At 39.4% G+C, this 25,680-nt stretch overlaps 1 protein-coding gene across 1 annotated transcript; it reads left to right on the forward strand.

The window, feature by feature from the left end:
* Positions 1-1,488: 1,488 nt before the first annotated feature.
* Lyve1 (lymphatic vessel endothelial hyaluronan receptor 1) lies at positions 1,489-15,555 on the forward strand. Its single transcript, XM_004851421.4, has 6 exons — positions 1,489-1,849; positions 5,489-5,657; positions 5,778-5,917; positions 12,117-12,419; positions 13,078-13,156; positions 13,759-15,555. Exons 1-6 carry the CDS (start codon positions 1,765-1,767, stop codon positions 13,943-13,945), a joined length of 963 nt encoding a protein of 320 aa, XP_004851478.1. The 5' UTR covers positions 1,489-1,764; the 3' UTR covers positions 13,946-15,555.
* The last annotated feature ends 10,125 nt before the right edge of the window (positions 15,556-25,680 follow it).

Here is a 25,680-nt window from a genome sequence, read left to right on the forward strand (position 1 = left end):
AGCAGTTAGACTATATTGACTAATACATTTGCCCACTTATATTATTATATTATATTATTATTTTAAAAAATAATCCTTGTAAATCAAGTACCACAGAATGATATTGCTATGCTATTTTTAAGTTCATTGAATTTGGTTAACTTCTTCAATAAATGACAAAACTGAGCCCCAGAGAAGTTAAATGACTTGCTCAAGGTCACATAAATTATTACTGTTAGAAGTTAAACTAAAATTTAGATATTATGTTTAATCCAGGGCTTGCTTTTTTTTTTTTTGGTACCAGGGATCGAACTTGGGACCTTGCGCTTGCAAGGCAGGCAGCGGAACCACTGAGCTAAATCCCTGGCCCAATCCAGGGCTTTTTATTCTACTTTATTTCCTTCTTTCATGCTATATTTCAAAATTTCTACAACATTGTCTTAGTTATTGTTCTCGTTGCTAAAACAAAATACCCAAAACCCAAAGTCAAAGGAGGAAAGGTTTATTTTGGCTCACAGTTTGTAGAGGTTTCAGTCCATAGTTGGCTGGCTCCAAGGTAAGGTGTCATGGCAGAGGGGAATCACAAAGAAGAAACAGTCCATGGTGTGGCAGGCAGGAAGCAGCCACCAGCAAGCAGTGAGCCTGCTTTACGACTTCTCCTTTTATATTCCATCCAGGCTATAGGCTTATTGATTGTTGCCACACACATCCAGAGCGGGCCTTCCCATTATCCACACCCAGAACTGTGCTAAACCAATCAGTGAACTAATTTATCACAACCTTAATCCACATTCACACACCTTAGATCCAGCCACCCCACCTATGAGCACATGAGGCTTTAGGGGAACATCTAGATACAAGGCATACGTCTTAGCCATGAGGGCAAACCACTGAAAATCCTGTTGGGAAAACAGCATGTACTCTGCTCATATACAGTGCAGATAACCCTCATATTCCTCAGGTGAGAAGGGTGGAGTCTCTAGTCTATCAGTATACAACAGCAGTTACTAAAGAAAAACTTATATGAAGAACCCCTTTGGTGACACTATGGTAAAGTAAAAAATCCTTTTGTAAAGTGTAAGATGAATAATTTTGAAAATTACATCTTGCATTTTGTAAATATGAACTTTTATATGTTTTTGGTTTCTTTGAAAAAGGTATCCTCTGTAGTGGTGTTGAGATCGCCAATGTATATATGTATATTTTTTAAAAGTCCCGAAGGAAGGCATGGTATTTAAGTGGGCATTTACTTTCATGACCCTTAAAATCATTTCCCTATATATTAAAAGTAAATGCAACTGAGGAGGGGGAAAAAATCGCCGATTGTGAGAGGGAAAGAAGTGCAAACCATGCTTAATCTCCTTTAGAGACAGACATTCTTAGGAATAAATGAATGAATGGCTCCGTAAGCAATAACAAAGCACATGGGAGAACTGAGCCCCCAAGGCAGGCCAGGGGCAGGGAATAAGGGAACTGAGAAAACTTGCAGCTCTGCTATCTGCCTTCCTCACTTGTGTGTTTTCTGAGTCAGCATTAGCTAAATTTTCCAGAAAGCCATCCACAAAGTACAGCCTGGGCATTCAAGGGACGTCACTCATTTTCCCCAGTGACCTTGACAAGTCACAGCTTGAAAGCAGGGAAATCCGGATGTCTCTGTTATGAAGTAGAGCAGTTTTACATATTTCCAGAACTCTCCATCCAGCCCGGTGATTGAGCATCCATCTCCTTTACTGCCTGTGCCTGTGGCCATCTGCAGTGCCTTCTCGGCTCCCAGGACTCTGCACAATGACCAAGTGCGGCAGCCTGGTGTTGCTTCTTGCCACCATATGGACCACAGGACTTCTGGTCCAAGGTTCTGTCCAAGTAAAAGGTAGGTTTCTCACCAGATCTGCAAGCTGAGGTAAGGCAAGGCCTTGGAAACTGTCCTGTGCCCACTACAATCTTAACTATGGATTTTGGGGAACAGAGGCGGCCCTCAAGATCCACGGAAGATCTACTTGGTAGTATTGTTTAGCCAGAAATGTTTTTACCATATTGTCAACTTCACCAAAATGATTTATATTTACTTTTACATCATTTTGACTTTTATTTTTTGTTATGGAGTACTTTAATAATAATATTTTGAAATAAAACATTGACAAGAAATAATATTTTAAAAATATCTCATTCAAGAAGGAAACTATGATTGTGAAAAATTTAAAGCAATGACTAAGCCTCAGAAAAATGGGTAACTTCCAGTAAATATTGACCTATTTTATGTTTTTAGAAGTGTCTGCATAATTATTTTAATTTCAAGTTCACTATGCTATATATAAATGGAATGCAATGTTTTTAATATGCAGTAAATTAACTGGAAAAAAATTATGAAAATATAACATAAGTTTTGACAATTTGCCATCAGCAAATTTGCCTACCAAAGGAATGACTTAAAGGGATTTCTGAGCTTTTGAGATGCCTAAATGGAAAACTTATTCTGCACTGTTGGAAAAAATATGTAACCACAAATCACTTATTATAGCTTTGGGCAGATGAAAATCTGAGCACTTTTATTAAAGGGGAAATTGTTTATTCCTCTGCTGGAAAGATGCCCTTAGAAATAAAATATGTCAGGAACAGACATTCATTGTTGATTTATAGATTGTATTTTAATTTTACAAGAGAAGTTTGAGTTATATGATTGGGTTTTGGGGGGTTTTTTTCAAATACCAGAACTGTTTCTTTTAAATATACTTGGTCCTCTTTGAAATCCCCCTTATGGGGGGACTATTCCCTTTTCTCCACAATGCTGCTATTACTCAAACTATTTTGGAAACCTCTCCTTGATAATGATTCCAGCACACTCTTTGCACCATTCTCAAAGGCAAATATTTCCTAAGGAGATGAAATTTTTGGAAAGAGCTAAGACTATAGAATCAGGTGGCAATGCAGGTGAGTGGATGGAGATGGACTTTGAGGGTCTATTATGCAGAGAGACAGACAGATACATAGATATCTATATGCTTCCATTTAATTCTCCCAAGAAAACATTTTATAGATGAAAAAACAGACTTAGCGCAGCCCGGTGACTTGCCCAAGGTCATGTAGGTGGTAAGTACTAAACTTGGGACTGAATTCAACTCTGATTCCTAACCATATATTGTTTCTACTATACTTGCTATTTTCTAAGAAATCTTGAGGAAGAGGTCAAAGTCGGGCCCCTATTTTTATCTCTAAATGAAATAGAAAAGCATAAAATGGATAATATTTGTTGAATATCTTCTATGAATCTAGTCTCTGCTAGGTACAAGTTATCTAAGTTAATTCCAAATAAAAATCCTGCAAAGGTGTAATCATCCCCATTTTATAGATGACGATACTGATTTGCCCAGGGTTCTTGTAATAGCCAGTTGATGATAGCAAAAGTAACTAAGGCAAAGTCTATTCACCCAGAATAGGTCCATCACTACTCTAGATATCTACAATAAAGATTAGTTATAACAGAGTAGTAAGAACACTCTGTAGTATAAAGAACAAACCCTCTTTGCAGTCAATTTCCAAAGAAGCAACCATACCAGGTCTGAGTGATAGTAAGCTTTTGAGCTAAAGGAGCCAAATTCCAGAACAATTGGGTAATTGTATGTTTGTCTGTCTGTCTGTCTGTCTTCCCATAGTATATGGAAAGCAGAACAATGTCATAATTAACCTGGGATTTTTTGGTTTGTTTGTTGTTGTTTTTTTTGAGACAGGGTCTCACTATGTAGTTCAGGCTGGCCTTAGCCTCACCATGTAGCCCAGGCTGACCTCAAATTTGCAGCAATCCTCCTGCCTCAGCCTTCCAAGTGCTGGGATTATAGGTGAGCACCACCATACCCAGCAACCTAGGGTTTTAGGCAAAAATGGGTTTGTTCTCCCAATCTGCTTTCTAGTTGCTTTATGTCTTTGGTCTTTAAAAAGTTACCTAATCTCTCTGAGCCTCAGTTTTTCTCTTAAAAGAGGCAGAATTAGCACAGAGTAAGATCAACAGATGACAGGTGTTAGAATTACTATTAGTATTGCTATTAATATTAATGTCAGTACTGGTATGGGTACTAGCACTAGTACACACAGTCATACACAGTTGTTTGACACCCTAGTCATAAAAAGTCATATTGGATGTTGACTCTGTTCTCTCTTGATGAGAGTGAGGTATGAAAGAGAACACAGCCATTCACAAATACTAAACATCATATACACATTCCTTCCTCTTGAGCAGAGCAAGATCACACAGAGAATTTAGAAAGCCTCCTTCAATGTTTCCAACCTTGAAATACCAACCTCAAAAGTGATCAAGGCATTTGAGCATCCATTACACAGAGAGCTGTACAAGCAATTACTTGGAAGATTGGAATGTCCTTTTAGGGATTTTCATAGGTAAAGCCCAACAGGAAAAATGTCCTTGAATATAATCCAATGTGACAATTTCATACAGGTCTATACATCCCAGAACCCAGAGGGATTAAAAGAGCTCCCAAGTCCATTATATTTTGAGTAAAAATATAATGAATATCCTAACAGTTCAATTACCTCAGCTTCCCCAGAAAGATCAATCATCACCAGACTACAACCAAAACACTTTGATGACAACATAATGGCAATCTGTTATCTATGATTATGTATAGGTGCCTACTATGCCTCATGAGCATTTTTGTGTTAAGCATTCACTTAACCTTTACTATCTACGCAGTAGATAGTGTTACTCTCTATACTATAAATAAGAAAACAGAGGCTCAAAGTGGTAAAATAACTAGCCCAAGGTAACAGCTAGTGCCAGCAGAGGCGAGATCCAAGCCCAGGTATGACTAAAACTCCACTTCCTTTATTTAGTTTCTCTGCCATGCAAGATTTATTGCCTGCCCAGCTCCTCCAGGAACTTCTAAGTAAGCCTGCCCCCCAATGGTCGGTGAAGACCTGACACCAAGAGAGTTTATCTTCTGTAAAAGTGCAAGATTTTCAGCCTTTTCAAAATGAATGTCCCTAACCACATGGGTTTGGAGCAGTGATGGCGAACATTTTAGAATTTTCAACAATACAAACAGCCCACTGCATCACACATACCACAGGTTTGCCACCACTGCTTTAGAGCATTACTAGTATTGCCAGGTATTCTATTAACCAGAGCCCTGAATTCTGTCTTTCTCAGTCTTAGATGCTTTACTTTACAGAGTCCAGAAATGTTGGTGGCAACTGTATCACCTAGACTCTACCCCAAGAACCAGTAGACAAAACCCTCATGTGATAAACGAGGTACCTTAGTGCAGAGGAATAGGATGGACTTTAATCCAGTGAGATTTATAGCTTGGGCCAGAGCAAGCATCTGTCTACTCATCCCTTGTGAGAAATTCCTGGCCTGTGTCTTGTTATTTCTAAATTCAGTTGCAGCCACACAGACCTCACTACTACACTGAGACAATAATTCTCTGCAAAGAAGGACAGCCTGAGGCCTGGAAACAAAGATGACAGCAAACTGAGGACCTAATAATTTTTTTTGCAGAGCTTTTTGCAACGTCATGCAGAATTATGGGAGTTGCCCTTGTGAACAAAAAGGTAGACCCACAGCTGAATTTCACAGAAGCCCAGGTGGCCTGCAAGCTTCTTGGACTAACTTTGGCCAGCAAAGCCCAAGTCGAAGCAGCACTGCTGTCTGGTTTTGAAACTTGCAGGTAAGAAACAGCTGAGTTCACTAACGCTGCCAGAGGTTTTTTGCCCTGTGTCCTTGCTCAGCAATAGACATGGTGCCTTTTAATCATTAGTCTATTCAACTAGTGTATATTCTTTTACAGTTATGGATGGGTTGCAGAACAATACCCTGTCATCCCTCGGATTAACCAGAACCCCAAGTGTGGGAAGAATGGGAAAGGCATCCTGATTTGGAAAGCTAGAGCTCACCAAAAGTTCAGGGCCTATTGTCACAACTCATCTGGTGAGTCGGATTCTCTTCAGTGTGGCATGTCTTCTTGGGCTGTCAGGAGCTCTATGATCTGTCTAGGAAGAGTAACCCTAAGCAGCACAGAAGCAATCATGGCAATGGTCACCTAAGTCTCCCAAGCCTGCCTCTCAGACCAGACTAGAGCGGGCAGTATGCCCCTCAGAGGAAAAAGTTAGGGGAAATATGACAGAATGCTGACCCTAAGGAGCAGACACTCCAGAAAGTTCATTTACCACTTCTACTACCCCTACTTCCTGTAAGACAAACCAAGAAGGGAGGGAACCAAATGTACAGAGGCACATGATGGGTTAGTTATCTCACTGAACCTTGACAGCTTCCCTGTGGGTATGCTTTATCATCCCAGTTTACAGATAAAGAAATTTAGCTCAGGAGATGTAAGTACACTTGTCTAAAGTCTCTGTCCATGTTCCATTACTGTAATTAAATATCTGAGACTGAGTACTTTATTAAGAAAGGAGGCTTATTTAGCTCACAGTTCTGTGGCCTCAAGGGCATGGCGGCGGCAGCAGCTTGGCTCTGAGGAAGACTTCAGAGTGGGTGGCATCACAATGGCAGGAACATGTGTGATGGGGAGAAAGCACATGGTGAGACAGGAAGCCAGAGCATAACCCAGGATAACAGCACTCTTTGGAGAAATAATCGGAATCTCACAAGAGCTGCATCAGTTCCTTCAAAGAAACCTCCAAACAGGTCCCATTCTTCAAGGTCCCACCACCTCTTAATACTGCCACACAGAGAACTGAGCTTCTGTTGCATGAATCTTTGGGGACACACTCAGACCATATCTGAACCATAGCAGCCTCGTTACTATGAAGATGTAACTCAGATCCAACCATACTCTTTCCATTGCCCCATATTCCTTTATTGGTGAGGAAACTCAGATGCTACACTTGAAGTTTTTAGGAACAAAACCCAATCTCCATTTTATAGAGGAAGAGATTGAAGCTAGAAAGTAGAATTGATTTGTTGATGGTCATGCAACTGTGCCATAAACCTTGCTAGGGAAACTTGGGTGCCTTAGCCCAAGTGCTTTACCCAAGTAATTTCTTATGAAGGTTTTCCTTCCTAAGCACTCATTTCAGTTTGTCATAAAAACCTCTGTCTGATCCATTACCTTGACATATACCCATATATCTAATCTTCTTAAGGTTAGATGCTGAGTGGTCATACACTAGACAGATTTCAAAATCATTCTTTAAGACCTAAGAGATCCAGGAAGACAATACTTCCCAAAACTAACCCAGGAAGACAACATAGGAACCAAGCAGTGCTCTGATCCAGGGGGGTTTTGCATAGGAAAGACCCTTAGAGACATCTGTCTACCTTGTTCAATTCTCTCACTTGACAGATGAAACCTTTATAGGTAAGAATGGAGCTTTAACCTGCACAAATCCCATAGTCAATTAGTGACAGAGTCAAGATTGGACCACACAGTTTCTTCTACGATTTTTTCACAATCCTCCCTTTCTTCTCTGCCTTTAAGCTTGTTATCTTTAGGTAGGGGATTAGTGATTCACATGTCTGCTTACCTCACAACCAGCCCCTGCCTGCCAAATGGCTTTGCCTTTTGATTGCCTAGCCTTCCTGCCAACTGTCAATGTGATGATATGATGCCAGCTCTCTGGATCAAACAAAAAGGAGGAAGAAGACTTGGACTTGTCTGTTTCCTCCTGGTTTTAACTTGTACTCTCAATGCCTGTATTTCCTGTATACTGAAATTTAGGTCAAGTGGCTTAATCAGACTCATAGTTAATATTTTTGGCAAAAATATTTTACGGAAGATATTGTATGCTTTGGATCACATCACAACAAAAGACAGTGTTGCTATGTCCCATTATTAATTACGCTAACTTTAGTCACTTGATTATGGTGATGACTGTCAAATCCCTCTAATAAAATTACAGTGATATGGCTGCCCCTTTGCAATTAGTGTGTAATGTGAGCACCATGCAAATATCTTGATGCCAAATTACCTCTACCTAACAGTTTAAGCGACCATCAATGATCTTTGCTGGTATCAGTTATTATTTAGGGGCTGCAAATTCATATTTTTTCTAAATTTATCCTTTCTTCTACATTTACTAGTTAGCATTTTTATTTTTAAAAATCTCTCTCACACACACACACACTTTCTCTCTCCACTTTATACTACCATGGACACATGATATTTTATTTGTTCAATATGTTATAGTCAATCTTGTAATTATTTTTATTCTTTTGGATGCTCAAACTGTCCCAAATCTGGCAAGTATCATCACCTTCTAGTTGGCTGTTGTGTCTTATCCTCTTCAGTTTTGAGTAACTCTTTGGTTCCTACCATTCTACCATGTCCCAGGCCACTTTGTACTCAAAGGAGGCCTGATTTTTAATGGGAATGTTAGTGAAAAACCAAGATCTGCGTGCAAGTTGTTCCATTACCACTGGAGCTTCCATTCCTTCTCCGCCCTTTTCAATGCGCAGCCAGGAAGTTACAGTGGACCCTTGACTTATGAACTCAATTTATTCGTGAGGGCTGCTTGTAACTCTCGTTGGTCTGTGAAGCCTCAGGCTCCTCCACACAACCTTCACAGTCTCTCTCCTGTATCCAGGCAGATCTCAGTGTCCTGAGAGAGACACTGGCCCAGGACTTCTCAATTGACCCCACACAGGAAAGGATGTTGTAATGCTCCTTCCAGAACTCTTTAAGGGTTAAATCTGTATCTGAGACTTCTGAAGCACAAGTAGCTAGCATTTAGGTCATAATACAAGACTCTAATCATAAGTTAAAAACTAAAATTCTGGTGGTAACCCAAATTGTTCATATATCAGGCTGGTCGTAACTCAAGAGTCTGTTGTACCTGCATATACTATACGTGTGTATGTAAATTGTGAGCTCATACTGATGTTTTCAACTCAAATTTAACAATTATTTTTTCTTAATTTACTTTGTTTTGTATTTGCATCGATTTTCTCCTATATTGAAAATCTTAGCTCCCAGTAAACAATATTTTTTCTTATCTTACAACAGTTCTAAAAATACAAATCCTGGAGCCGGGGATTTAGCTCAGTGGTTTCGCTGCCTGCTGCGCAAGTGCAAGGACCCGAGTTCGATCCCCGGTACCAAAAAATAAATAAATAAAATAAAAGTACAAATCCAACATCATTAGGAATAACAAATCTACTGAGAGAAATTTGAGATTTCTTGGTAAGCAGTTTAGTTCTTAGAAGATATCCTTGCAAGGATGTCTGATGAGGGAATTGTGTCCAAAATTGACTTGCAAAAATTGCTACTACATGTGGTCGTATTATCATTTTTATCTTTTTCGTATTATCATTTTTAAATAAGTGAGGTTCATTTGCTTCTGTTTCTGACTTTTGTTCTATTTTTGGTTTGTTTTTGTTTGGTTTTTTTTTGAAAAGGTAAAATATTTACATGGTTCAGTTGTCCCAAATATACTTTTAAAAAATATAGTCAGAGAAGTTTTACTCCTAACACTTCCACACTGCTTCCTCTCACCATTTTTATTTATTTCTGCTTTAACCGTCTGGTTGTTTTATGTATAAAGAAAAGTGTGTGTGTGTGTGTGTGTGTGTGTGTGTGTGTGCATTTCTGTGTCTGTGTGTTGACTTATTTCCCTTTCTTTCTTACAAAAAAGTAGCATACCATGTACACTACTTTTCACACTACCTTTTCCACTTAAATTCTAGAAATTTCTTCTCATCAGTACATAGAGATATTTCTCATTTTTAATGGTTGTGTAGTACTTCGGTGAGTCATTATATCATAGCTTTAAGAGCCGCTTATGGATGGATTTGGGGTCTATTTTCAGTCTTTCTAAGATCTAGGTTTTCAGATTCCAGATATTGCTGAATCCTCCTATTTCTATGGAATGGCATAATTTCTTTCCTCCTGGATTTTATCTTCTCCCTATGAATTTTATCCTCTATATCTCTCCATGGTAATCATGTTACTCCTCTGCTCCACAGACCAGGATGGCTTCCCATTTGAGAAACTGATGTAAATTGTGAGGTCTTTTGAACATAAAAATAGACATGCATGAGAACTTCTCCATGTTATTTAGGAGGTTTGTGGACCTCATTTGAAAATCTCCTCTCCCACAAACAAATTTCAGACTCTTTAATATGGCAGTTGTGAATCTTGGCCCTGACCTAAGTTCCCATCCTCCTCTGCTGTCTTTCATACTCCCAGTCACACACACACACCATACACTCTAGCCACTGTTCTCCTTGTCATTTTCCCAGCATAGCTATACTTTCCAGCTTTGGATCATGCTGTTCAGCTGACTGTTCCCTCTTTTATTCTAGCCAAACTGGATTTCTTGTTCTTCACCTGGGCCACGTTCATTCAACTGCTGGCTCCTGTTCTCTTTATTTAGAGTGTTTCTACCCTAGATCTTCAATGACTGACTGCTTTTCATCATTCAGTTCTCAGCTTATGTGTCAGCTCCCCAAGAGACCTTCTCCTTACCCTGTCCAAAGTGTCTGACCCTCATTGCTCACCCTCACTAGTTTAACCTGCATCTTCTTAATTTTCTTTTTACCATTTATCAACCACTGAAATTTCTGGCTTGTTTGTTTTTTCATTATCTCCATCTTTCCAATAGTGTAGAAGTCCCTTAGACTTTCTCTCAATTGCATCATGTCCCCAGCACCTAGAACAGTGCCCAGTGCAGAATTGGTGCTACATAAATATTTGTTGAATGTACACGTTATCCCCCTGTACGCCACCAAAAGGTCTCTCTTCTGAATCCCCAGTGAGCTCCCCCAAAATGCTTCTCCTGTTCTGGAAGTGGGAACCTCCCTTATTTGTCTGTGTATTTTTAGTACCCAAGATAGTCTATTGAGCTAACTGTGCCTTTTTGCCCTAATATTGAAAAATGTTCACTGTGTGAAGGATGAGCCTTAAAAGGGCTCAAGAGGGCCAGAGGTTTAGCTCAGTGGTGCCAGCATCTGCCTGGCAAGCGCAAGGTCCTGAGTTCGGTCCCCAGTTCTGAAAAAAAAAAAAAAAAGGGCTCAAGAATGGGAAATGTAATTAAAAGTTCAAGGCAGAGAAATAAGGATGTTGTCCATTTGAACAAAGATATTTTCAAAGTAAAAAATAGTATAAAATACAAACTTAATGCAAATGTGGTGAAAATGTTATATTATTATTATTTGTGACTTTGGTAATTCATTTAATTTTCAAAATCAAATCAACTTAACGCAATAACTTTTACTTCATAGCTATCATTCTGGCTGATGCTATGCACTGCCACGTATAATCAGGTATTTAAAAATCATGCAAATTCATATTATAACATATTGAATTGCTCTGCCACTAACTGTGTGTCTTTGAGTGAGTTATTCAGTCTCTCTAGACTTCAGTGTCTGGTATAAATGAGAGTTTGGTAAAATGGATAACAGATATCTATTTAAGCACCCAGTGTCATGGTTGACCCAGAGTAAGACACTAATAAATGTTGGTTTCCTCTCTACCATATTCAACAGATTGGAAAACAAATATACATTCTTTCCTTGCACCCCACCTTTCAATTTTTTCAAATAAGTGCAGAGAAATTTGGTTTTAGCAGATCTTATCCCAAAGTGGCATCACATGTGTATATTGTTTTCTCCATCTACTCCTTACTTCTTTTAAGCTTTCCTTTTCTCTTCCCTCTTTATTAAATATTTACTGAGCATGTACTATGTGCCAGGTGCAGTGGACATGCAGTGATCAGGTAAAATAGGGTTCCTGCTTTCACAGAGTTGACAGGCCAGTGGGGAACAGTGTAACAAGAACTGTGACAAGAGAAGTACTTGGGGATACAAGAAGACGCGTCCAGGGACCCATCTGGTCAACAAGTCTGCCGAGAAAGATGTGGTCAATCCAAAGCCTGAATGATAGGTAGGAGTTAGCCAAGTACAGAGTGGCAGAGAGGCTTAAAGGTGAAAAAAGCACCATGGAGAAGGCTTCGATGTGGGAGAAAGTATATCCGGGAACTGAAAGAATCTCAGTATGGCAGGAGCAAGCATAGAAACCCTGCACTCATGAGTCTCACAAGATCAACAGGATCAGATCATGAAAACCTTGTAAACCATGCCATAGAGGAGACACTGCAAAATGCTAAGGAGTGATAGAACCAGGAGGCTGTGTATACTTATTTCTTGTTTCATTTTTTTCCTCTCCGGGCAGATATTTGGGTTAACTCATGCGTTCCAGAAATTATCACTACCTCTGATCCCCTATTAGACTTTGAAACTGAAACCTACACTACAGACTTTACTGTCAGCGACAGCACCTACTCAGCATCAGCCCCATACTCTACGACCCTTGTTCCTTCTACCACTCCTGCTCCGGCTGCCACTTCTTCTTCACGGAGGAAAAAACTGATCTGCATCACAGAAGTTTTTACGGAAACTAGCTCCATGCCTACAGAAACGGATTCATCTGTTGAAAGTGGAGCAGGGTTCAAGAATGAAGCTGCTGGGTTTGGAGGTAAATGCTTTCTGTTTCTGTTATGTGCATGCATGCAAAATACTCAGTACAGGGCCAGGGATTTAGCTCAGTGGTTCCTCCGCCTGCCTTGAAAGGGCAAGGACCTGAGTGAGATCCCCAGTACCAAAAAAAAAAAAAATACTCAGTACATAGCACCCAGCGTGTTTCCAGATTGTCCACTTGGCACCTGCCAGGTACAAATAAGAACTTAACACAAACTCAAATTTAATGAAGTCATAAAACTTGAGAGCTATAAAGAACCTTAATGATCAAGCTACAATATTGTGAGTATAAAAGAACTTCACATTGGAAAACTCTTACAAATAAATTATTGTTACTATATATACAAAGAACTATACCTTAAGTGCTTTATTCCAGGCCTCTGTCTCTCAGCAGACTTGATTAGATAGGGCCTCAAGGCCATAGGAAATGAACTCTACTTTTCACATTGCAACTCTGTAGACTAGAGAGAGCATGAGAGACAGGGCCAAAGATTCTATAAGCAAGAAGCAAAGAAGCTGCTGAGGGCCCAAGGTCACAAACGGTCAGAGAAAAGGCTTTTCTCCTGCACTATCTGTTGTCTCCACGGGTGTACAGATAAAATGCACGGACGCACAGCAGGTAGGTGAAGGACCAACAGACCCATCTGTTTCCCCAGGTGTCCCCACGGCTCTGCTAGTGCTCGCTCTGCTGTTCTTCGGTGCTGCAGCTGGTCTGGCAGTCTGCTACGTCAAAAGGTGGGATTACTGGCACATTGCTAGTCTCGTCATCTTTGGCACATCCCTGTCTTGTGTTTTTCTAGTGTTGTTGTTGGCATTTTGTGGGTCAAAATGGAGATGGCTCTCTTCCTATGCCGGACAATTTCTCCCTCATTTCACCTCTCCTCCCTACCACCTAATCTTTCCTACTATGTCAACATGAGTATGTCATCCAGGGTGTAGATATCTGTCAGTGGTGAGCCCTTTGAAAATAAAAGACTAAAACAGAAAATTTGACATGTAGAGAAAAGTTATGTGTTCCATTTGATTTTTGGTTCCATGCTTTTAATGCAAGAGTTGTGAGGGAGGCCAGCCTAATGATAGGCCTGTGAACCTACTGTCTGATGTAAATGAATTGATTACAGTGAGGGTGTATATTTGAGCATGCACACGTTAGCATCACTCTGAAATGAAGGTACTCAGGCAACTGTGACAATATGTGCCATTGCAGACAAAGCATTATCTGCTGCAATGTGTGTTACATAGAAGTTTCTCCCTTTAATTTTATGGGATTTTTCTTGATGAATATGGATGTATTTATTTTAAAATGTGGTTTAATAATGTTATGTTTCTGTTTACAGGTATGTGAAGGCCTTCCCTTTTACAAACAAGAATCAGCAGAAGGAAATGATTGAAACCAAAGTAGTAAAGGAAGAGAAGGCAGAAGAAGGCAATCCTAATGAAGAATCAAAGAAAACTGACAAAAACCCAGAAGAGCCCAAGAGTCCACCCAAAACTACAGTACGATGCCTGGAAGCTGAAGTTTAGACAAGAAGTGAGGAGGAACACCAGACGCTGGTTTCTTTCCTGATCCACATTCGGCTCTAGATGGGGAAATAAAAAGAGCCAAAGAACCAAAGAAGAAAATTCATCATCAGTTCCTAACAGGGATCAGCTCAGGACAATGGAGTTCTCCAAAGGGAGCCTTCTTTTCCCTTTACTCCTTTCTGGATCCTATTCTCCTACCTCCAAACAGCCTTTCTCCCGCAGCCTTTCTAGCTTGGATGTGTCCTGATATTATCCCAGTGGGACAAAGGACCTTTCAAAGCTCAAGGACCAACAAGAGTTCATCAGCACACATCTGTAAATGGGTCTCCAGGCTGGCTGAGTCTAGGGGAGGAGGGTGCCAGAGTCACTGAGACCAGGCCGGACCCACAGCCCACAGTCTTTCTGAGCTCTGAAAAGGAGACACTTACATCACCTGGCATGTCCTTCTTAGCCAGGCACAAGTAAAAGAAGGAAAAAAAGTTTAGAAAAATGCCATGGCGCCGGGGATTTAGCTCAGTGGTTCCTCTGCCTGCCTCACAAGTACAAGGTCCTGAGTTCGATCCCCGGTACCAAAAAAGAAAGAAAAACGCCATGAAAATTCCCATGACTTGAGATATAATCTCTGCAAAACCACAATAAACAGAGCACTAGGAGGAGGCTGGGGAATCTAACACCACCATTGCCAGCAGGGACTATAAACAGACAGGGGCCAGGTACTCTTCTCTGAGTCAGTTGAGGTGCAATCACTTTTCACAACATACACCAACTTTCTTTTCTTGCTGTTGCTGCTATTTTCTCTAGAATAGACTTCTATAAGAAAAAACAAAAATACCCTTAGAAATTTCTAGTTTTACCTGAGCTACAGAAGCTATTACTAAGGAAAAGTACTGTGTTTGAGTAAAAAGTATAAAATTCAACAGTTTGTCAAATATCTCCTACTAGTCCAGTATCCTTATTCTGAAATGATTGGATCAGAAGTGTTTTCAGATTTGGGATCTTCTTTGATTTAGGAATAGTTGCATAATGAGATACCTTGGGAATGAGCTCTGAGTCTAAACATGAAATTCATTTATGTTTCATATACACCTTATAATATAGGTTGAAGAAAATTTTATACAATATTTTAAATTGTTTTATGATTGAAATGAAGTTTCTTGATATAGAATTTTCTACTTGGTAGTGTCGTATTGGTGCTCAAATTTTGGAGCATTTTGGATTTTGGATTTTTGGATTAAGGATGCTCAACCTGTGTATGTCAGGTGCTCTGAAAGATATTACACTGTGTAACTGAGTATTAGTCATCAAAACTTAAATGTAGCACAGTGCTATCTAAAGCTAAATTGTTCAGCTTTGATATTTCCAGCTTATTTACTTCCAAACTAATTTTTAAACTGAGACTAATCTATTCATTTTCTCTAATATGGCAACAATTTTAACTTTAATTTATTATTAACATACCTAAGCAGTACATTACCTGTACACATCAAAGCACATTTTTAAAATTCCATTAACAAATGTATCACTAGCTCTAATTTTTTCCAGCAAGAAGAGTCTGAGAGATGCAAAAATATTTGTGCCCCAAAAAATAAATAAATAAAACATTTAGATAATTTCTTTGTTTTCTTATTTACATTGATGCATTATACTTTTCAAAAATTAAAGACAGCATAAAATTGAAATCTTCAGTCTGTAAAAGTAAAGGGGAAAACTTTGGTTGTTAAAATTCAGACCTGTAACCCCAGTTGTATACATCACAATGAGAAACTGTCCTGACTTCAGCTGGTCTTCCTTTAAGTTTCTCAAGTACACATACATCATTCTTTTACTTGAGACTCAGGTCCTACCTCCCAATCCATTTCAGAGTTCACAAGATTCAAGATGACTCATCTGCCCAGGTTCTCTAGCTTTCACTCTCCCTCTCTCTACTCTCGCCCCACTCCCTACCTTTTTTGTACACAGCTAATTGGCTTCCTCCACATGGCCCATTTTGCCCAGAGGCCATAACCTGTGGAGTAGTCTTTTAAGGTTGACCTACAGTTAAATTCAGTATAACTGTCAACAACTGAAAATCAAGACATCTCATATATTTCTGTCTTTAGATTCTCTTGGAAAAATAGAAGCTCTGAAGATAGAGAATCCATATTCCTGAGAGCAACCACCACTTGAAGCCACATTAGTGGCTATCCCTGATAAGTGGAATATCCTCTCTCATGTCTCCACATTTCTTTTCACTCTATGGCCAAAGGAAAGGTGCCATCCCTGTGGTTCTCCTGCTACCTCTGCCTTTTTGCATCCCAGCCCATGTTACTCATTTATATTACCTGCCTAGCTCTGTAAGCTTATGAGTTTGAAACTCTGCTTTTCAATCTTTAATCATTATCAGCTTCATCCACTTCTCAGGGACTGAAGAAGAAAAAGCGGAAAAGAATTAAAGGATTGTTCTTTCCTTTGTGTGTATCAGCTGAAAAATAATCAGCAATCCCATGCATGTCCCATCCTATGGGCATCAACTCTATATTAGGATGCTACCATCTTCTGCTATTTTAGACAAGTATGTGCCCTATCCAGGAGGAGGAAGTGGGGGAGAAAAATTTACACACATCCACAAATGCAGTTGGCCCCCCACATCCTCAGGTCCCATGTTCACAGATCTAACCATATGAGGATCAAAAATATCCAGAGAAAAAATTGTGTCTGTACTGAACTTGTACAGCTTTATTTCTTGTCATTATTCCCTCAAAAATATGGTACAACTATTTACATAGCATTTACTATGCATTGGTATTATAATTAGTATAAAGATATTTTAATGTATATGGGAGGATATTCATAGGTTATGTACAAATACTATGTCATTATATATAAGGAATATGAGCATGTGTGGATTTTGTTATCCAAGGGAGGTTGTGGACTCAATCCCCCAAAGGCAAGAGACAACTGTAATCACTCAGTAGCCCAAATGCCAAGTGCAAATACACTGATGAAAATGTATCTTCCATCATTATACAAGGAAGGAAGGAAAGAAGAAAGAGGGCTGGGGATTTAGCACAGGAGTGCCAAGCCTGCCTCTCAAGCCAAGGTCCTGAGTTTGATCCTCAGTACAAAAAAGAGAGAGTGAGAGAGAGAGACAGAAAGAGAGAGGGAGAGAAGAAATTAACATTTACAGGACACAGTCCATACCACCACTCCCAGTGTAGAGGAGGAGGCTTCCAGGTCACCTTGCCACCACTTCCAGAACAGAGGAAAAGGCTTCTGGGCCACTGTAGCACCACTCCCAGCACAGAGGAGGAGGCTTCCAGGCCACCATAGCACCACTCTCAGGACAGGGGAGGTGAGCCGCGTGGGTGCCACCAACATACAGCCCTCCCCCTCGAAATGAGAAGACACACAAATGAGCCTCAAAACCAGACTACCAGATCACCTACAGCAACCCCAAAGGGAAACAAGATGGAACACTCTGATACTCAACCACCTGGACTCCCTGAACTGGCAACAAAAGAGGATCTGAAAGAAATGGAATCGGAAATAATTTCTCAGATAACAACAGAGATTGTGCCCATAGTGCAAGACATGATTAATAAATCTAGAGAGGACATAGATTAAAAAAAATAGAGGAGCTGAGGAACGTGATGGAATCCCAACGTAGGAAACAAATGGAATCCATAAAACAGATGCAAATAAATTGCCAGGAGATTAAAAACTCCACTGAAAGTCTATGCAGCAGAATGAGCCAATGCAAGGACAGAATTTCAGATATAGAAGATAAGATTGCAATTAGTGACCAAGAAAAGAAAAATTTCTTTAAAATTGTAAGGGACCATGAGAAATCAATCCAGCAGCTGCTAGAGGATGCAAAGAAGAATAACATAAGACTGATTGGAGTCAATAGAGAAAAAGGAGAGAGTGCAGATGACATAAAAAAACTGTTCACAGAAGTAATGGCAGAAAACTTCATAAACAAGGGAAAAGAACTTGACATACAGATAAGTGAGGCATATAGGACTCCAACTAGCCTTAATCAAAAAAAATCTACACTTAGGCATATAATTGTTAGGATTCCAGAAACCCTGAGGGAAAGGAAAAACTATGAGAAAAGAAAAAAAATGGAAATGAAATCTATGTAAATAGGGAAGGGTAGAGGGGGTGAAGGGTGCACAGGTAATGGGGAAAAAAAATAAGAACCAAGATATATCATGTACAGGTACAAACACCCAATGATAAATGTAAACAAATTGTATATCTAAAATGTACCAATAAAAGAACTAAAACAAAAGATTCCAGAAACCCAACAGAAGAACACAGTTCTACAAGCAGTTAGAGAAAAGAAACAAATCACATACAAAGGAAAGCCCATCAGAATCACAGCAGACTTCTCAATGCAAACCATCAAGGCAAGAAGAGCTTGGAGTGACATATTCCAAGCCCTAAAGGAAAACAACCTCCAACCAAGATTGATGTACCCTGCAAAACTATCTTTCAAAATTGATAGAGAAATAAGATACTTTCATGATAAAAAGCACCAGAGGAACTTCATGAATACCAAACCAGCACTCCAAAAAATTTTAGACAATATCCTAGGAACAGACCTCGAGGATCACAACTCCAGAAAGCCCAGCAGAATGAATCCACTGGACACCACAAGAAACTAAACCCAAAGAGGGAGAATCCAACAAAAAGAAAAAGTCATGACAATGGTAAATCAATACATATCAGTTATAACCATCAATGTTAATGGTCTCAATTCACCATTCAAAAGAAATAGACTGGCAGAATGGGTCAAGAAGCAAGATCCAACAATATGCTACATACAAGAAACACACTTAATTCAAAAAGAAACTCATAGACTGAAAGTTAAAGGGTGGAAAACAATACTCCATGTGACAGGAGCCTGAAAAAAAGCAGAAGTAGCTATCTTCTTTGCAGATCAAGTAGATTTCAAACAAACGCTGATTAAGAGAGACAAAGAAGGACACTACATACTTGCAAAGTGAACAATCCAAGAAGAAGAGATGACAATCATAAATATTTATGCACCAAACACTAATGTGTCCAACTATATAAAAAATACTAAAGAACATGAAAAATCATGTAAGCATTAATGCAATAGTAGTGGGGGACCTCAATACCCCACTGTCACAAATAGATAGATCAACTAGACAAAAAATAAGCAACAAAATACTAGAACTCAATCAAACTCTTGCACAAATGAACTTAACAGATGTTTACAGAGTTTTCTACCCCACAAAATCAGAATACACATTCTTCTCAGCAGCACACGGGTCATTCTCCAAAATAGACAACATACTCACTCATGGAACATATTTAAGTAAGTGCAAAGGAATTGAAGTTATCCCTTGTGTAATATCAGACCATAGTGCGATGAAATTGGAGATCAATAGCAAAAGAAACTGCAAGAATTTCATAAGCACATGGAAATTGAACAACATACTTCTGAATAAGCAATGGGTCACAGAGGAAATTAAAGAAGAAATCAGACAGTTCCTTTAATTAAATGACAATGACAACACAACAGATTGGAATCTATGGGACACAATGAAAGCAGTCTTAGAAGGGAAATTCATAGCAGTGAATACTCATATTAGGAAAATAGAGCAAGCCCAATTAAACAACTTGATGCTGAACCTCAAGCTTCTAGAAAAAGAAGAGCAGGACAAACCCAAAGTGCGTATGAGGGAGGAAATTATAAAGATCAGAGCAGAAATCAATGCAATGGAGACTAAGAGAATGATACAAAAAAATCAATGAAGCCAAGAGTTGGTTCCTCAAAAGAATAAACAAAATTGACAAACCCTTAGCCAACTTTATCAGAAAAAGGGAAAGAAAAGGCCCAAATCCATGCAATCAGGCAAGAAAAAAAAGGACCCAGCAAAAATCCAGAGGATCATCAATACCTACTTCCAGAACCTATACGCCAATAAGATGGAAAACACATAAGAAATGGACAGATTCCTAGATATATATGAATTACCAAAGTTGAATGAAGAAGATATAAAAATTCTAAACAACCCAATATCAATCAATGAAATTGAAAATGTATTTTAAAACTTAACAACTAAGAAAAGCCTGGGTCCTGATGGCTTCACTGTTGAATTCTACAAGACATTTAGAGAGGAAATACTGCCGCTACTGTTTAAACTCTTCAATGAAATTGAAAGGGAAGCAATACTCCCAAATTCATGCCTGGAAGCAAGCATCACCTTGATCCCCAAAGCAGAGAAAGACCCAGCCAAAAAAGAGAACTATAGGCCAATCTCACTAATGAACATAGATGCAAAAATCCTTAATAAAATACTGGCAAATAGAATGCAGAAGATCATCAAGAAGATCATACACCCTGACCAAGGGGAATTCATCCCAGGGATGCAGGGATGGTTCAACATATGCAAATCAATAAATGTAATACACTGTATCAATAGAGCCAAGGACAAAAACCTTATGATCATCTCAATAGAAGCAGAAAAAGCATTTGACAAAATCCAACACACACTTATGATAAAAACCTTTCCCTAACCTTCACTACAATACATGTATCTCTCACAAATGACAATGGGGGGATGGCCAGAAATGATTCCAATACACAAGCTTGAAATAGGTCACTTGCCAAAAGGAAGGGGACTGAAATAAGGACCACTCAGGACTCCTGCATCAACTGAAGGTACTCTCTTTCTTAAATCCAATGGCCACAATAATGGAAAGAGAGAACCTTGGAAGAACTTTGAGAATTGGCACCTGATTGATGCAGACACCAACCTTAACAAAGACCTACCTGGCCCAGTTCACATGGTCAGGAAAGGTAAAAGCTCAGAAGTATCTAAGATCAGCTTCTTTTCATTCTGTTTTTCAGAATAAAAAATATGAAACCCAATGTCACAGATACCAAGTAGTGGAGCCTTGTCTAGAGGTTTCCTTCTCTCTACTGAAATTCTCTTTATTCACCACTAAACAAAAAGAAACTGGAATACAAGGGATCACCCCAGTTCAGATCTACAGTCCAGCCCACCAAAGCCATCTTCAAAGAGGCAGGTAGAGAGCCATATGATATCTACAGAGGGTATAAAGGATCTCCCCCATAATTGCCCCCTTTTTTTCTGCCCACTTCCTTGGCTCAAACCTAATAGATCAATTCCTTTGGCCAAAGATCTTCTGTCCCAAGGAGTCTCCTATAAAAATGCATGTTTTTATGAAGGCCAGGCCACTATCAAATATTAATGTGCCAATATGGGACCCATGAAGACAGGCTGATTCTCAGGACAGGAAACTGGAGTAAAACAGAAGACTGAAGGCCCAGCACAGTGCTACACACAGCTGGAGTCTATAGATGTTCATTGGCTTGAACAGAATTTAATAACATTGCTTTCCAGACCAGCAAATCTGTGTGAGGTACTTTTCTTTCATTGCTGAGACAAAATACTCAAGACTCACAAATTAAGCAAGGAAAGGTTTATTTGGCTTACAATTCATAGAGGTTTCAGTTCATAGTTGGCTGGCTCAAGGCAGAATGGCATATGGCAGAGGAGCATCACAGAGGAGAACAATTCATGGTGCCCACAAGGTAGCAAAAGCAATAAGGGACTTTAACAGTGTCTTTCTGCCCCTTTTGTCTTATCCAGACTACTTAGGGCGGGTAGCACTCACACCTGTAATCCTAGTGCCCTTGAGCCTAGCATTGCACCATGGATCAACTCTGGCATCACACACTCTAAATCCAGTCACCTCTGAAAAAGCACCCCCCTCAACTACATGAGGCTTTGGGGGGACATCTAAACAGAAGCCATAACAAAATCTTAAATCCCCAGCCCCACAAAATCCTACATTTTGTTGCCCCTACTAGACCTTCAGCAAGTGCCCAAAGCAAAGCCAGCTGCTCTAGAGAAGAATAGGTTTCTAAGGGCGATAACAACAAGCAAGTAAATAATTCTTACTAAGGAATGAGTCACTCACACCAAAAGAAATGTTCTAAACCTCCAAACATGAAGAAAAACAATCATCTGTCAGTTCAAAATTCAAGTTCATAGTACATAAAATTTGGTTATCACCATAGCAGTTTATATATGGGCTCAGGACTAACCAAAGAACATTTTCATAATACTAAAATCAGATTAGAGTACTCTCCTCTCTATATGTTCTCCAGTTAATGGCCAAATTTCTAAACAGTGCTAATGTGATCGAAGATGAGCCCTTTTTTTTTTTTGGTACCGGCGATCGAACTCAGGACCTTGTGCTTACGAGGCAGGTGGTGGCACCACTGAGCTAAATCCCTGGCCCAGATGTGCCCTTTTAATATCTAGAAGACCATTTGCTTTTTTAGAATAAACTTTCAAAATTTCAGAATAGCTTTATATTTCCCCAAAAAAGTATGAAGATCGTACAGAGTTCCATAACCACACCTAATTCCTTTAACAATTAAACATCTTCTAACAGTACACTACATTTGTCACCAATGTTTGTTTGTTTGTTTGTTTGTTTGTTTGTACCGGGGATCAAATTCAGGACCTTGGAAGGCAGAGCCACTGAGCTAAATCCCCGGCCCTGTTTGTTTGTTTTTTGAGACAGGGTCTCCCTATGTAGTTCAGGCTGGCCTTGAACTCACTACAATCCTCCTGCCTCAGCCTCCCAAGTACTAGGATTGCAGGAGTGTATCACTACAACTGGTTTCAATTGTCACCAATATTGATACATTATTATTAACTGAAATCCACACTTCATTCTGGTTTCCTGCATTTTTGTCTAATGTTCTTTTCTAGAATTTCATCCAACATACCATATTACATTTAGTCATCAGGGGTCCTGAGGATTCTCTTAGCTATGACAGTTTCTCAGGCTTTCCTTGCTCTTGATAACTTTGCCAGTTTTGAGGAGCACTGGTCAGGGATTGTGCAGATTGTCCTTCAGCTGAGACTTCTCTGACATTTTCTTATGGCTGCACTGAGGTTATGTGTCTGGAGGAGGAAGACCGCAGAGGTAAAGTGCCATTTTTATGCCATCACAGCAAGGGTGCACACTGCCACTGTTGATGATAACCTGGAGCACCCGGCTATGTGGTGCTTGTCAGCTCTCTCTACTCTCTACTCTTTCTTCCTTCTTATGCTCTTTTCACTGGACCATGCATGGCCCCTACTTCCACAGGGGAGAGTCGTGCCCTGCCTCATTGAAGGTGCCACATCTATATAAATCATTGGCAATTTTCCTGCACAAGAGACTTATCTATTCTCCCTCATTATTTATGCAATCATTTTATTGTAGTAGTGTGGACTCAAGAATATTTGTTTTCTACTTTAGGTTATACTGCTTTGTTATTTATTCTTTGCTCAGTTTGTTCCAGTGTTGACAACAGGGAGCTGCCTCAGTTTGCTGCTTCGGCCCTTTGATGCCTTCTCATGCTTGGGTTTTTATCAGGCATCTCCCTACTTTCTGGCACCATCAGATGCTCCAGGCTAGGGCTTATCTTCTATTTTTTGTGCCCTGATTCTAGAATCAACTATTTCTCAAGGAGTCCTAGTCTTTTTTAGAAAAAGGGTATCAGAAGCCAAGCTCTGGGCACTAGGTATTCTTTTCTCCTGCAATGTTACTGTTTCTAGGCCCTCTCCCAAAAAGCTAGGCAACCACAATCCCAAGAATTTCCAGTTTCATAGATAAGTAACTCTTAAATTTGGGGAGCAATACAGAGCTTCCAACTTTTAAATGTTATTCAAGTAAAGACATCAGAAAAATATACTACCATCTAATATCACTATCATTTTATGAAAACTAACAAAGAGGAAGGATATAAAATTAGAATAAAGTAAAGTTACTAAATAAGTCTAGTCTTTTGAAAAACTCATGCAGATAGATTTTTCTCACTTTTCTCTGAAGACTTACTCAGTGATAAGTATCAGTCAACAATTTAGTATTTTCCAAAACAACTCTGCACTAAAATTACATTTTTAGAATAATGAGACACACTAAGGGAAAACACAGACAAGCCCCGTAATTGTGATCCAACTCCTCTGCCTTCCTAATGATCTCTCCTTCCACACCCCTCCCTCCCAGGCCACTTTTGTGCACAATATGCTGAGACTACCACCATTAACCAGAGTTAGTACCTAGAAGAGAAGAGAGATAGTTTACAACTCACAGTAATTTCAATCTAATGCAAACTCAGAGGAGAAAATGTTTCTGGCTTAGTTTATCTGCAGAGTCATCATGAAGGTGACGGTACTTGAGTTAGGTCTTCAAGCATCTGTAAGATTTCTACAGGAAAAGATAAAATGGTAATCTGAGCTTTTGAGTCATGCACAGGTACAAGGATGTGAAAGGGAAAGCTTTTTAAACAATTAAAAGGAAACTACTGTATGATCCCACCAGTGGGTATATATCTAAAGAAAGTGAAATCAGTATATCAAATAGAAATTTGCACTCCCATCTTTATTGCAGTGTTATTCACAATAGCCAAGTAATGGAAACAATCTTAATTTTTTTTTTTGTACCGGGAATTGAACTCGGGTCCTTGTGCTTGTGCAGCAGGTGGCAAAACCACTGAGCTAAATCCCTGGCCCTAATTGGATAGTGGTTCATACTTTTTTTTTCTTTTGGTAGCGGGGATCGAACTCGGGACCTTGTGCTTTTGAGGCAGGCAGCGGAACCACTGAGCTAAATCCCCAGCCCCCTAATTCTGATATATGTATATATCACACTCAATGGAACACTCTTCAGCCATTAAAAAAGAATGAAATTTGGGGGGGGGGGTACCGGGGATCGAACTCGGGTCTTTCCACTTGCGAGGCAGATGGCAGAACCACTGAGCTAAATCCCCAGCCCAAGAATGAAATTTTTTCATTTGCAACAATACAAGTGGATCTGGAGATCATTGTGTTAAATGACATAGACCAAGCACAGAAAGGGAAGCACTACGCAATCTCACTCACATATGGAATTCAAAAATTAATCTTATAAAAGTTGAGAATAGAATGGTGATAACCAGAAGCTGGGAAAGACGTAGGGAGAAGGGACAGGGAAATATTAATCAATAGGTAATAATTATAGTTAGATGGGGATAAGAAATTCGGGTGTACTATTGTAATAGGACAACTACAGTATAGTGATAATATACTGTATGTTTTTAAAAGTTAAAAGAAAGGAATTTGAATGTTCTCACCATAAAGAAATGATAAGTGTTTGAGGAGATAGGCATATTTAATCTGTATTATACCCGCTCATCTTCACAAATACTCGTCTTCGGTTTCAATTGCTTTTCTTCTTAATTGTATTAGTTACTCATTGCTACAAATGACCTCAGAGTTTAATGACTTATAACATTAATTATCTCATCTGTTGTGGGTCAGGAATCCGGGTATATAAAGCTGGGTCCTCTGCTTCAGGGTCTCTTGCAAAGCTACAGTGCAAATGCCAGCCAGGGCTATACTCATCTCAAGACTTGATGGGGATAAAATTCACTTCCAAATCCGCTCATAAGGTTGTTGAGAGGTGTTAGTTCCACCTTTGCTGTTGGCTAGTGGCTGCCCTCAGTTCTTTCCTATAAGGACATCTCCATTTAAATAGCTCCTAAAATGGCAGCTTGCTTCATTGTAGTAGTACACAATAAAACCCGGAGTGAGAGTAGGAGAGACAAGCATCATAAGATTTATGCCTAATCTTGGAAGTGATATCTCATTACTGTTCTCAAATTCTCTTCATTAGAAGCAAGTCACGATGGTAAACTCATTCTTATGCAAAGG

Source organism: Heterocephalus glaber, unplaced genomic scaffold, assembly GCF_053883595.1.
Source record: "Heterocephalus glaber isolate CG9 unplaced genomic scaffold, H.glaber_assembly_v1.0 deba00001428, whole genome shotgun sequence".
NCBI lineage: Eukaryota > Metazoa > Chordata > Mammalia > Rodentia > Bathyergidae > Heterocephalus > Heterocephalus glaber.

Excerpts from the sequence above, each read along its gene's own strand:
- Lyve1 (XM_004851421.4), top strand. The coding sequence starts at position 1,765 with ATGACCAAGTGCGGCAGCCTGGTGTTGCTTCTTGCCACCATATGGACC. Across the intron at positions 1,850-5,488 it reads AGGTTCTGTCCAAGTAAAAG|AGCTTTTTGCAACGTCATGC; the intron begins GTAGGTTTCTCA and ends TTTTTTTTGCAG. Across the intron at positions 5,658-5,777 it reads TCTGGTTTTGAAACTTGCAG|TTATGGATGGGTTGCAGAAC; the intron begins GTAAGAAACAGC and ends ATTCTTTTACAG.